The sequence below is a fragment of the Anabrus simplex genome, chromosome 11 (genome assembly GCF_040414725.1).
Source record: "Anabrus simplex isolate iqAnaSimp1 chromosome 11, ASM4041472v1, whole genome shotgun sequence".
NCBI classification, from domain to species: domain Eukaryota; kingdom Metazoa; phylum Arthropoda; class Insecta; order Orthoptera; family Tettigoniidae; genus Anabrus; species Anabrus simplex.
The window spans coordinates 26,975,277-26,989,978 of NC_090275.1; the positions used below are offsets into that span (position 1 = coordinate 26,975,277).

General features: G+C 39.8%; 1 protein-coding gene across 1 annotated transcript in view; it reads right to left on the minus strand.

The window, feature by feature from the left end:
• Nucleotides 1–17: 17 nt before the first annotated feature.
• The window catches only part of LOC136883104 (uncharacterized), a 43,363-nt gene continuing 28,678 nt past the window's right edge, over nt 18–14,702 (minus strand). Inside the window, exons 6-9 of the mRNA XM_067155289.2 lie at nt 13,749–13,772; nt 9,622–9,663; nt 80–124; nt 18–32 (exon numbers count right to left, since the gene is read on the minus strand). Coding sequence (XP_067011390.1) covers nt 18–32; nt 80–124; nt 9,622–9,663; nt 13,749–13,772 — 126 coding nt within the window. The remainder of the gene's footprint in view (nt 33–79; nt 125–9,621; nt 9,664–13,748; nt 13,773–14,702) is intronic.

Sequence of the window (14,702 nt, forward strand, 5' to 3'; positions counted from 1 at the left end):
GATAAAGATCGTATATATCAGCTGGAAGCTTCCTGGTGCACAGCAATAAAGTTAGTAGGAGAGCACAAATTAGTCTTACCTGAGTTTCAACGTTTGAACTCTGGAGTTTAGCCTCTTCATAAGCCTGTAAAGAGAAAATACAGTATTACTCAGAATGTTACTGAGTGGAGCAGCTGTGCATGTTAACATGTTATGGCTATTGTTTATGTTCCTCTCTTATTCCAATCTCTCTGTTTCTCTCCTTCAGTAGTCGCTCACTTCCAGCTCTTTTGTGTAAACACCCTTTGCTTTATGTTTTGCTCTTGCCACCAGAGAAATGACCCTGTTTGCATAACAATCCTATACTATATAATTTATTAATTCCAGACCACAAATATTTTAGAAATGACCCCATTTATTTTAAATCATCAACTTTGCCTCTCTAAAAGAAGATTGTTACAACATCTCTTCTGTTTTGTTTTTTTGTTTTTACCTATCCATGGCCAAGAGCAAATACTATACCATAAGCAAGGGAACAGGAAGGACTGCAACAAATATTGAGGTATTTCATTGATCAGTGTATGAAGCAAGGTGTTAACTGGCATTTTGGAAGGGAAAGTATATCAATGGTTGAGAGGAAGTTGGATGAAAACCAGACAAGAGAGGAGCTGTTAGGATCAGATTTTTAGCATGTGCCAAATAATTAAATATGCTATGAGAGGAATAGACATTTATGCTTATGTTTCATAGATCTAGAGAAGGCACATCACACAGTACCAAGGAAAAAGATGTTAGCCGTTCTCAGAAACTATGCAACTAAGGGTAGATTATTCAAAGCAATCAAAGGTATTTATGTTGAAAATTGGACTACAGTGCAAATTGATAGTAAAATGAGTTTAATGTTCAAGATAGTTACAAAGGTTAGACAACATTCTTCATAGTTTACATGGATCATCTACTCAAACGTATACAGTGGCAGGGAGGAATTCAGGTAGGTAGAAATGTAGTGAGCTGTTTGGTCAATACCGAGGACCTGGTCTTAATGGCAGATGATGGCAGTTGAAAACTAGAAAAGCAGTTGGAACTGATAAGATTTCTGGGGATGTAGTAACATATCTGAGGTACTTTTTTGATTACTGTTTGCATGAAGGAGCTATACCAAATGAATGGAGAGTTGCTATAGTAGCCTTTGTATATAAAGGAAAGGGTGACAGACATAAAACTGAAAATTACAGACCAGTCAGTTTGACATGTGTTACATGTAAGCTTTGTGAAAGCATTCTTTCTGATTATGTTAGACATGTTTGCAAAATTAATAACTGGTTCGATAGAAGGCAGTTTGCGTTTAGGAAAGGTTATTCCACTGGAGCTCAACTTGTAGGATTCCAGCAAGATATAGCAGATATTTTGGATTCAGGAGGGCAAATGGACTGTATCGCGATTGACCGATCTAAGGCATTTGATAGGGCATATCATGGGAGACTACTGGCCAAAATGAGTGCAATTGGACTTGACAAAAGAGTGCCCGAATGGGTGGCTATACTTCTAGAAAAGAGAACTTAGAGAATTAGAGTAGGTGAAACTTTATCTGATCCTGTAATTATTAAGAGAGGAATTCCTCAAGGCAGCATTATTGGACCTTTATGTTTTTTATATATATATAAATGATGTGAGTAAAGAACTAGAATCGGAGATAAGGCTTTTTGTGGATGATCTCATTTTGTATAAAGAGTAATAAATAACTTACAAGTTTGTGAGCAACTGCAAAAAGACCTCAACAATGTTGTGAGATGGACAGCAGTCAATGGTATGATGATAAACAAGGTTAAAAGTCAGAATCAATCAATTTGACCATTATTGGTCTTTGATTGGTCCATATCGACAAAGCTTGTGAATAATGCCACGGGAAGTTGTTGGGTCGGCCTTGTCAATATTTCAATATATTTATTATAAAATTTGTAAGTTCACATTTTTATTACCTACTCATACATGTTTTGAGTGATGGTCTACTCTCTTCACCAGTGAACTTGACATCTCAAAACAAAATTCCTCATATTCTAAGATCTATTATTATTATTATTATTATTATTATTATAATGTACACTAAAAACATAAATAGTTAAAATATAAAATATTATCACATACACACACACTGGAACGTTTCCTTAATAATGCTTATCTAAATAGCATTGTCCGACTCGCTGGCTGAACGGTCAGCGTACTGGCCTTCGGTTCAGAGGGTCCCGGGTTCGATTCCCGGCCGGGTCGGGGATTGTAACCTTAATTGGTTGATTCCTAAGGCACGGTGGCTGGATGTATGTGTTGTCTTCATCATCATTTCATCCTCATCACGACGCGCAGGTCGCCTACGGGTGTCAAATAGAAAGACCTGCACTTGGCGAGCCGAACCCGTCCTGGGATATCCCGGCACTAAAACCATACGACATTTCATTTCATTTCATCTAAATAGCATTAATAGTTGTTGTACTTGTCCTTATTGTTGAGGAAGCATATTAAAACAATGTATTAAAAACCTACCGGTATCATTGATCTCTTGGATTAACTCAAAATAAAACAATTAACATCTTGGTCTTGCGTACTGTTAAAAATCCATATAAGATATTCTTATCCTCCACTGAATTCCTTTCTACCTCATAAGGTCTATTTAGAGTAAGTTGCCCCTTGAACTGTAACCTAGTTGTACAGACTCATCCTATGATGGTCCTTGGTCATATATAAATAGAGCAAATCATGTACGATTAATAATCATGTAAACTTAATTAATTTTATAATAAATATTGACAGGACTGACCCAACAACTACCCACTGCATTTTTCATGTTGAAAGTCAGGTTGTGAGTTTCACTAATAGGAAAACTCCTCTCATTTTTAATTACTGCATTGATGGAGTGAAAGTTTCTTATTGGGATCACGGTAAGTACAGTACCTATGTGTTAATATAAGGAAAGATCTTCATTGGGGTTTTCACATAAATGGGATTGTAAATAAAAGGTACAGATCTCTGGACAGGGTTATGAAGGTATTTAGGGGTTGTAGTAAGGATGTAAAGGAGAGGACATAAGTCTCTGGTAAGATCCCAACTAGAGTATGGTTCCAGTGTATGGGACCCTAACCAGATCACTTGATTAGAGAACTGGAAAAAATCCAAAAAAAAAGCAGCTCAATTTGTTCCAGGTGATTTCCGACAAAATATAAATGGTCCATTAATGGACATAAATTTTCCAGCTAACTCATTCCTGGTTGCCAGCGTTTTGCCCCAGTATGCTAAGTCCGGCTCATCAGTCTGTAAATAGCACACCCACAAAGATGCATGGCTAGTGCATACCGTGCAGGCCACTGCTGAGGCTATTTCGAGCCACCGACAGTGCCAATGCACTACGAGAAACTCTGTTTCATTACCAAAAATTGCCTGGCTGGCCATCAGATGATATAGATGTTGGTTCCACAGCACAGCACAGCACAGCACAGCACAGCACAGCACAGCACAGCACAGCACAGCACAGCACAGCACAGCACAGCACAGCACAGCACAGCACAGCACAGCACAGCACAGCACAGCACAGCACAGCACAGCACAGCACAGCACAGCACAGCACAGCACAGCACAGCACAGCACAGCACAGCACAGCACAGCACAGCACAGCACAGCACAGCACAGCACAGCACAGCACAGCACAGCACAGCACAGCACAGCACAGCACAGCACAGCACAGCACAGCACAGCACAGCACAGCACAGCACAGCACAGCACAGCACAGCACAGCACAGCACAGCACAGCACAGCACAGCACAGCACAGCACAGCACAGCACAGCACAGCACAGCACAGCACAGCACAGCACAGCACAGCACAGCACAGCACAGCACAGCACAGCACAGCACAGCACAGCACAGCACAGCACAGCACAGCACAGCACAGCACAGCACAGCACAGCACAGCACAGCACAGCACAGCACAGCACAGCACAGCACAGCACAGCACAGCACAGCACAGCACAGCACAGCACAGCACAGCACAGCACAGCACAGCACAGCACAGCACAGCACAGCACAGCACAGCACAGCACAGCACAGCACAGCACAGCACAGCACAGCACAGCACAGCACAGCACAGCACAGCACAGCACAGCACAGCACAGCACAGCACAGCACAGCACAGCACAGCACAGCACAGCACAGCACAGCACAGCACAGCACAGCACAGCACAGCACAGCACAGCACAGCACAGCACAGCACAGCACAGCACAGCACAGCACAGCACAGCACAGCACAGCACAGCACAGCACAGCACAGCACAGCACAGCACAGCACAGCACAGCACAGCACAGCACAGCACAGCACAGCACAGCACAGCACAGCACAGCACAGCACAGCACAGCACAGCACAGCACAGCACAGCACAGCACAGCACAGCACAGCACAGCACAGCACAGCACAGCACAGCACAGCACAGCACAGCACAGCACAGCACAGCACAGCACAGCACAGCACAGCACAGCACAGCACAGCACAGCATGCTCCAAGTAGCCTACGCAGTGGCCCCCAAGTTATACACTAGCCATGCATCTTTGTGGGTGTGCTATTTACCAACTGATGAGCCCAACTTAGTGCACTGTGTGCTGTGGTGGAATTTGAAAATAGGTTCAATGAGTATGATATGAAAATTAGTCTTTACAAGATATAATTGATGTCAGCAGGGAAGAAACCTACGAGAATTGAATGTCAGGTTTAGAATACAAAATTGGAACAGGTAGATACTTTCAAGTATTTAAGATCTGTGTTCTCCCAGGATGGTAGAATAGTAAGAAAGATTCAATCAAAGTGCAGCAAAGCTCATGCAGTGAACTGACAGTTTCGATCAACCATATTCTGTAAGGAAGAAGTCAGTTCGTGGACAAAACTATATTTACACAGGTGTTTTTTTTTCACACCAGCTTTGCTGTATGGAAATGAAAAATGCATGTACACAGGGATTTTAACCTACATTGGTTAATTCCAACGGCCCGAGGGCTGGGTGTTTGTGCCGTCACCAACATCCCTGCAACTCACACACCCCACATAACACTATCCTCCATCACAATAACACACAGTTACCTTCACATGGCAGATGACGCCCACCCTCATCGGAGGGTCTGCCTTACAAGGGCTGCACTCGGCTAGAAATAGCCACACAAAATTAATATTTAGAAGTAAATGATATGAAAGTAGGGAGAATGACTGCTGATACAAACAAGTGGTAACAATGTCAGGAGGGTACTCGGAATAAGGAGATAAAGGCTAAGTTAGGAATGAACTCAATGAATGAAGCTGTGGGGTCATGTGAGGCGAATAGAGGAGGATGGGCTACCTAGGAGAATAATGGAGGTTATGAAAGTAGAGCAGATCAAGATGACAATGTTTATACTTAGTTTCTAATGATTCAACACTAAAAGGTATGGAACTAAATGAGTTTTAACCCAGCAGGATGCATAGTGGGTGAAAATTACACACACGCAAAAATCCTCCTTATTTCTAAATTGTGATTGTTGGAAACCATGTAAATGATGATACATTTATGTAGTAAATCAATTGTAATAGTTTTGGAGTAATTATGGCAATGTCCAACCTGTGATAACAAGAATGGATATTGAAATATTCATGTTCACATAATACTTACACATGCACTGCCATCACTTAGTTGTGTCCTTTACATTACATCGTTTATTATTAGACACACTTTCTGTTTCAAAAGAGTCACATATGATAAACACCTGTTGGGTGTAGAGGAAGAGCAGAGGGTAAAAACTGTAGAGGATGTTTAAAGATCAGACTCGGTTACAGAGCAGGGCAGGGCAGGTATGGTTGGTATGGTATGGTATGGTATGGTATGGTATGGTATGGTATGGTATGGTATGGTATGGTATGGTATGGTATGGTATGGTATGGTATTTGAAACTGTCAACAGTTTCAAGGCTTTGACCACCAACTTTCACAATGCCTTTCGCTTGTCTTTCTCCTTTTGATGTCAACATAGTCTTGCTTTTCTCTGTGCTGATTTTCATACCATACCTTTCATTTTTCTTGTTCAGTGCATCAAGTTGATGTACTTCTTTCCTGTTTGTTCCCCAGACTACAGTGTTACATGCAAATAGTAATAAATTCATGTCCCTATTGTTTCCTTTATAATTTCGTCCATAACCGTTTGAAACAAAAGAGGTGTCAGCACACTCGCCCGTCTTAGTCCAATTGAAACAGATTATATGGAGGACAAAGGAGTGTGAGCTGTGTGAAAATAGGAGGAGAGAGGACAGGTTGGTTATAAACAGAAGCATGGTTTGAAACTAGCAAGTGCACTTTCACCATTATTTTTCACTGTAGTAATAACGAAAGTGACAAAGGAAACTGGAGAAGAAAAGATGAAAGCAGTGGTGTTTGGAAGTGATTGATGGTGTGGGGAAATAGGGAGGAGGAAGTTGGAGACCAGTTGGATGTATGGGATGAAATAAAAAAAATTTAAATTTTGATTCATGTAACTGACCCAAGATATTAAAGAGATCAATATACAAACTCATGCAGGTTGCAGAAGCAACTGGCTAGAAATGACGAATTATGTGCACCATACAGATGTTGAAGTATTATGGAGACAGAATATTTAACGATGCACGTCACAATCTCATCGTGTAGTTTTTCATTCAATCTATATTTATTAATCTCATGGCTTCATTTGCGGTGAAGTTAGGGCTCTCATCCATCTCTTACACTTAACCACATAAATGAATATAAACTTCAGAAAACATTATAATTAAATAATCAAAATTCTAACCATATTCATTCTTCCATTCATACTGACATTCACACAAGCTGGTTATACATTTAATAGGTAATCTTGGAAAGACCGATTAAAAGAGGCTAAAGAGGTGCAATTCCATTATCTTACACGAGACACTTGAATGGAGCGGTTATATGTTGATGAACGATGCACAGAATCGTGTGTTATGTTTATGAGAGGAGAGAAAATTAATCTTTGAGAATAGATACAGGGGTTTCAATTCATTCAATAGATGAAATACGAGAGTTGCTTTGTGAAGATATCATAGTTTATCAATTTTTGTAATTGGGTGAGATGTGAGTTGAAAATGTAATTGAAAATATAAATCTGATACACGAGTTTATTGCCTTCTGAAATTTAAAAGTTTGTTCCATGGTGGCATCAATTATTTCAACATCACAGTAATTAAGTAAGGGAATATGAGAGTCTGGGTAAGTTTAATTTTCACGCTGTGTGGAAGAAGTAATTGGCGAATTTTGAGAGGGTGAAGTGATGAGTGAATTTTCCTACATATGCTTGTTATGTGCTTACTCCAGTCTAGTGTGTCAGTTATGTTAATCTGAAGATTTTTTATGGACTTCTGGAATGGTATAGCTTCACCACATCCAAAAGTAAAGGCAATGACCTCTTGTTTAAGGCATTTATATTTATATTTATATTTCTTCCACCACTTTACCAATGATGTTGAATGTGTACCCCTCGTGCCAAAAAAAGAGACCTGTCAAAACAGTCTGCCGTAGATTAAATAACTGAAGGACAAAGGGGATGTATGGTTCATATATGGCCTTTAGTTATCAACATCAGTAGGCTGAGGGACAGTTAATTCAAACCGTATAGCAGGATTGGTAATCTCAGCTTCACTCATCATTCTCTTGATTGAAATAATATTGATTATCTTAATTTTTAGGCCTAAGTATAAATAAACCTTTTTTCTTACCTGGTTAGCTTTCAAATCATAACTTATGAATTTCATTATGTCCGTATTGACATGATCACTATCAAAGGGTAGAGAAGGGTACACCTATTCAATACCATTAGCTTATATAGTGTCCTATATAACTGGGACTAGTTTTCGATACTAGTATTATGGTCCATGGTTGTGATGTTATTGTGGCACATAAGCTAGAATAATTTCCTAGCATACATGGTAAAGTTTCAAACTCATAACAGTGTCTGCAGTGACCAGTGATTTTTGAGCATCGTGGTACATTATGCATGCGTTTACCATTGTTGTCGTTTGTATCATCTAGTGGTAAGGTTTTAAACTCATTACAGTGTCTGCAGTGACCAGTGATTTTTGAGCATCGTGGTACATTATGCATACGTTTACCATTGTTGTCATTTGTATCATCTATCTCCATTCGGAACTCGTTAATCCATTCCATTTTACAGTCCGTGGATTAATAGATGGAACCTGGGCAAACAACTTCACACCCCTTCCGCTTTGAGGATGTGAGCATGAAGCTTGAAATTTGCATGTGCTTAGTAACTTTCGCAGTTGCCTGACGGATCTAGATGAAACTTCAGCAGTCTCTTGCAATTATGTAAAGCAATGCAATTTAATGGCGAGAAGTTCTGAACAGCATTAATGTGGGGTTTGTTAGTAGTTTCAAGTTTGTGTTCATTTATTTATTTCTTCTTTGTTTTATGGGCCTACTGACGACCAGGGGGCTCACATCTTCTTGTCACTTGGGCTTTATGTTTTCTCCTCTTCCAGTATTCCTTCATTTTCTTTCCTACATCCACATAGGTCTGCTGGTTCCTGTGTTCTTCCTACTCATAAGTGACGGAAAATTTCCCTGCTGGATTGTGGGCGGTCATGTATGGACTCAGGCGGGATCCCCAGTTGTTCCAGATCTGACTTGACCGAAGTGATCCTCTTGTTCCTGGATGCCTTCCCTCTACCTGCCACAGCAAAGATCCTGTTGGTAAGTCTGCAGGGGTTCATGTGGATTAGGTGCCCATAGAAGACCCAGAGTCTTTTTCTTATACACGTATCAATGTCTCGTCGTCATGCCGAATTCTGTAAGTGACTCCCTCTTCTCTTTCAGGTCCCAGTATTCTCCTCAGGATCTTCCTTTTTTTGAGTTCTAGTTTCCTGAGAGGGCCTTTCCTGGTCAACACAAGACACTCAGAGGCGTAGAGAACAGATGGTTTTACTACTGCATTATAGTGCATGAGTTTGAGGTTCTTGGAGACGGTACTCTGAAGGGAGGTATTCAGTTTTCATAAAAGGCTTTGGCTACTGATTCCGCAGTAATGTTACTGTAGTTAATGGAGCTGCTTTCATCCAAATTTAGAACTATTTAATTTAATTTAAATCATCAACTTTGCCTTTCTAAAAGAAGATTATTACAACAATTCCTCTTCTTCTTTTTTTTTTTTGACCTTTCCACGGACAAGAGCAAATACAATACCATCTAATTTTTTTCGTTTATTTTTTGATTGTCCTTTTTTTTTATTTTGCTTACTCTCCATGTCACCATGGAGCCACTACAACTCTATTAATTCTAAGGTCTTCTCTGGGACATGTTCGCTCAATATTAGAATACAGTATTCATACGTCCTTTGCAGTAAAAGTAGTCTGAAGTATGGGCTGCCATTACAAAGTTACTTAGTTCACTAGAGACTAGAATTGTTCATAACCCAATATACCATCAGATCAATTAGCGCTTTGATTCATGAAAAAATTAAACCATCAGTCTTTACATTCCCAACACTGGATTAACTCTCTGTTCTATAACAGGATGTTTTACTAATCCTGTGCTAATTTATTGATCATAACACCGAAACTTCAAAGTATACTGTACTCACCTGTGAAGCAAGTGCGGCACCATGTGGCATACATCCTGTGTTCTGAAAAACAAAAGAAATAGGATGTCATGAGCAAGAAAATGGCAAATCCATATACATTAGTAGGGATTAACATACAGAAGGTCATTAGGGATCTCTGGTGACAAGTTTGAAGGCTGCTGGCAGCACTGTTATCAACTTACAAGATATTAAAATCATTCTGTATTGATGGTTTTCACTTTACAAAAGAAAGGATTTATTGTGTCCTCCTATTCAATACATATATCCATCTTTAGATGGAGTAATTCTAATCATGTCAAAATGGGGAGTGATGATTCACGTCAGTACTGAGAACGTGTGTCTAGAGTTTCATGACATTAGCTGCAACGATGCTGAAGGGGATTGACCCTTGCTGGGAAGGCTACATAACAGCCCTTTCCGATGCTTAATATAGCTATTCTGAAATCCAAGGAATGTGCAAGAAGCGTGGTTTCTTGATATCAAAGAACGGGATCAGTGTTGCATTGAATAAAAAAGACAAAGGCCGACTGGATTTAATTCCAGAGGGGAAAAAGATGGGCATATTTACAACCATCCACCAGCCATACACCACAAGTGGTGAGAAAAGTGAAGGCCCTTGTCTCAGGTGATAATCCTGCTGCCCAAAGGACTATCACACATAAGTTAGGGATGTCTGTTTCAATAGTTAACACCATCATCAACAAGGACCTGCAATTAGAAGAGCGGCATAAGCGCAGAGTTCACAAGCTGTTGCCTCATCAAATTTCAGAATGTTGCACTAACGCAAGAAAGCTGTATGAGGGCTATGTGGCAGGGGATAGATGGAAAAATGTGGTAACATTAGACGAAGCATATGTGTACCTTAGTGAATGTAACAAACCCCGCTCGATTTACTATTGCCCTAGAGACAAAAATGTTATCAAACATTGTATAAAGAATGCCAGGAAAGTTTTCCAAGGGGTTTCATGATCATCGCTGGATACTGCTACAATGGCAAGTTAACCATTCACCATGTCGCTTATAATGTGAAGGTGAACCCGGCATATTATCAGCAAAAGTTTTAACACCCATTTACAACACAGATATCCCAGAACTGAATGGGAAGGCAAAAAATCAGGTATGGGTACATGAAGATAAGCATCCAGCCACACCTCTCATTTGATTTATTTGTTCTTAAGAGAGAATGGAGATGGAAACTGGAATCCGTGTAATTCCTTTTACTGACATTCCATTGAAGGCACCCAATGGGTCACCCATGGACTTCTGTGCATTTGGACTTTTAAAAAGGGCCTTAGGAAATAGACATCCATGCACTACCAATGGCCTCTGGAAAGCCTGTCAGGAGGAGTGGGATAGGATAGACATGCTCTGCGAAAAAGTCTACTGCAATGGAAATTACAATGTCGGGCTACAGCTAGAAATCCTGGATTTCCAACTGAGCATTATCATTGGTGGAGACATGGCTTTTCATAAGCTAATTACCCTTCAAACATCGTTCCCAAAGATCCCGAATGACCTTCTGTAGCTTGGTTTAGAATAAACTGGAGTTTGATGTTCAACCCTTTGATTGAGTGAATATTAGCAGATTGTAAACCAGAACCAAAGTACCCTCAGCTTCATTTATTGAACTCCAATACACAGATAATAACTTTGTTCCAGAGGATGACTTGCAAACTATTTTGAATGCATTTATCCAAGCACACACTACTATTTTGAACATTGATACAGGAATTAGAAAGAGGTATTCTTAAGACTTTCATCTGGAGCGTGACATTGTATGGGAGTGAAACATGAACAACTAGCTCAGAAAAAAAAGAGAATAGAAGCTTTAGAAATGTTGAAGGTGAGTGGATAGATTGAATCATGAATGAAGAGACTGAATGAAATTGGTGGGAAAGAATGATTAGGTAAAATTTGGCCAGAAGAAGAGTGACGATTTCTGTCATGAACAGCTGCTTTTCTTATTCCAGGGTTATTATGAGTTTGACTTAGCTGATTTAAGTCTTGGGTTGCATACAAACATGCTTGGTATGAGGAGTATAGTTGCTCTGTGTAATAACACCAAGGCGAAAATCAGGAAGTCAAGTCAAACTCACAATAACACTGAAACAGAACACTGATACTCTCAGAAGACAATGTAATACTTGCCCGAGAGTGAAGGACTATCGTGAAGATTCAAGCACATAAAATACAAACCAACAAATCACTTCCAATTCACTATGACATCCACAGAATTGCATCAGCCCTCCTCTGCTGCTGGCTCAGAAAATTATGCTGGACACCAAACCTGGAATGAAGAATGGACTGCAAAGGCCCCCTGACGAATGGAAATCTATCTTCAACCCTATGCAGCTCCTGCCTGGATTTCATCTTCTGCAGAGTGTATGGGTCCTACAAAACAGAGTGTGCAGTGGGCATGGTACAAGTGGCTCTGCATTGTATTCCTGTGACTATTTCTGTCATGAACAGCTGCTTTTCTTATTCCAGGGTTATTATGAGTTTGACTTAGCTGATTTAAGTCTTGGGTTGCATATAAACATGCTTGGTATGAGGAGTATAGTTGCTCTGTGTAATAACACCAAGGCGACTGCAGGATAGAATTCCAGACAATACGAGATAACGCCTTCAGATGCCCCATAGAGCCATCTTTTAGTGTGTTGATGACATTCTGACAGCATCAACGGCACCTATTCAGTGACTGCAACCAGCAGCAGCAAATGGGAATTAAAAGGAGGGGAAGGGGTAAAAATATGTATAGACAACAAAAAGTACCGGGTTTGTGGGATATAGCGGCCGGGAGGGGGGAGAGGGGGTGTATAAACATCAGAACTAAAAAAAAAGCTACAAAGTGGTAAGATTTTTTATGGTCACTGAGTGAATTTTGACAGAGAGGTAAAGGTTTACCAACATAAGTGCAGTAATGATAATTTTTTGAGATTTTGATTCAATACTATACAATAAAACTTTCGCCAAAGAAACAACATTACAGATGTATTACTGCGTTTGTGGAATATTACATAGAGGTACGGCGTGATTTTATATAATTAAAAACCATTTAGTGTTTGACTACACACTAAGAAACTAACAGACACTAAAGACACTGCCAGATGGGTGAATGCTCAAGGCAAGCGGTTGAATCATACCTCAGTGTCCATGACCTTCGCAAAAAAATACTCCTGCTACCCTTCCTTACAGCACATGCAAAGTCTCTACTACATGGTGCAGACCTACACAAATCCGTTAGCTGTGACAAACGACATTTTGTGTGTATTTCCGCTCATCATTTTGTTAATAATAAAAGGAAAGAATTATTTGATAAGATATCAGGGCTTGTACAAATTGATTTTTAAAATAATTCCTAGTTTCAGCCAGCTAAAATGGAATAAAAATGTAATGTTTTGTCCACAAAGTGCCCCCTCCCCCCCTAACTGCCGCTACTGACTGCTACTACTGGACATCCTAGTTCAGTTCATTTTTTTCATCATCAATTGTCTAGCTCCATGGTTAAATGGTGAGCGTGCTGGCCCTTGGTCCAGGGGGTCCCGTGTTTGATTCCCGGCCGGGTCGGTGATTTTAACATTCATTGATTAATTCTGATGGTCGCCTATACGGCGTCAACTCAAAAGACATGCATCAGGCCTCTTTGGAGGCCACATGCCATTATTATACATATTTTGCTTCATTTCAATTTGCTGGTCCTGTGGTGTAGGGGTAGCATGCCTGCTGCTTACCTGGAGGCCCTTGGTTTGATTCCCGACCAGGTCAGGGATTTTTTACCTGGACCGGAGGGCCGACTCAAGGTCTGCTCAGCCTACGTGTTTACAACTGATGAGCTATCTGACAGTGAGAAAGCAGCCCTAGCCGAGAGGATTTGTTGTGCTGACCACACAATGCATCATAATCTTCAGGCCTTTGGGCTGAGCAGGAGTCACTTGGTAGACCACGGCTCTTTGTAGCTGTTGTGCCATGGGATTTTGATTTTTTCATTTCAATTTTTGTATTATTTTCTGTTCTGTATTACATATATCTCTTTCTCCTTTTCTACATTGTGTTTTCATCATGTTCCTTCTTCAATTTGTGCTTGGCTTAACTTGTATCGTAAGTTAAGTAAAATAATTTCTACTTACCAATGATCGATGTCTTGGAGACCGCTGAAAGTAAAAACACATACAAAATTAGACATTCATTCTAAACATTATCATTCTAATACAAAGCATATTAAGGAAGAATACCATTTTGTTATTGTTCTTGGCATTACACTCAACTCTTGATTAACTGGGATAATGTAGGGTTAAGGCTTCCTGGATAAGTAAAATTGCAGTTAGCCCGCAAACAGTTAAAAATAAAACAGGTGTACTGAAAGTACAGTTAAAATGATACTACTGTATTGTTTTTTATTAACTTACCCAACAAGTTGCAGTAAAAGTAGCACTTAGCACAATTAGTAATGGAAAAATAAACAGCACTTTTCATTGAAACTAATAAAGGAAAGAAAAAATATTCAGACTACCTAATTTCAAGGTCATGCCACCCCTGCTACGATTACCACTCAACAGTATCATCCCAACCCTTTGTAATTCTGTGTTATGTAACTCCTAACATTCGTGCATTTTTAGTGATTTTGATATCACGGTTAAGCCGCAGCACGGTTGATCCGATTATGGTAAATCAAGAGTTAGGTGTATTGGCCATTCAAATGATGAAATTTTACCTCTTAAAAAATTCAAGCAATCTGATATTGCAAAGCTTAAATGTTGGCCTTTTTCTGTACATCACTGGAAAAGTAGACGTGATGAAAATTTAAATGGGGTTTAAACCAATTCAAAATCACTTTCTCCTTATAATTAATGTTGAATGAAGCCTCCTAAATTATTCCATTAATGTACTGTCCTCTGTAAATCTAATCAATGATATACATATGTACATTCATATATGCATACATCATCATTATAGACCGTTATGCCTTTCAGCATTCAGTCTGCAAGCCACTGTGAATTTAGTAAATGTTGCCACAATCCTCTATATGCAACTAGTGCTGTGGCCACATTTAGTTCTATACCTCTTCTCTTTAAATCGTTAGA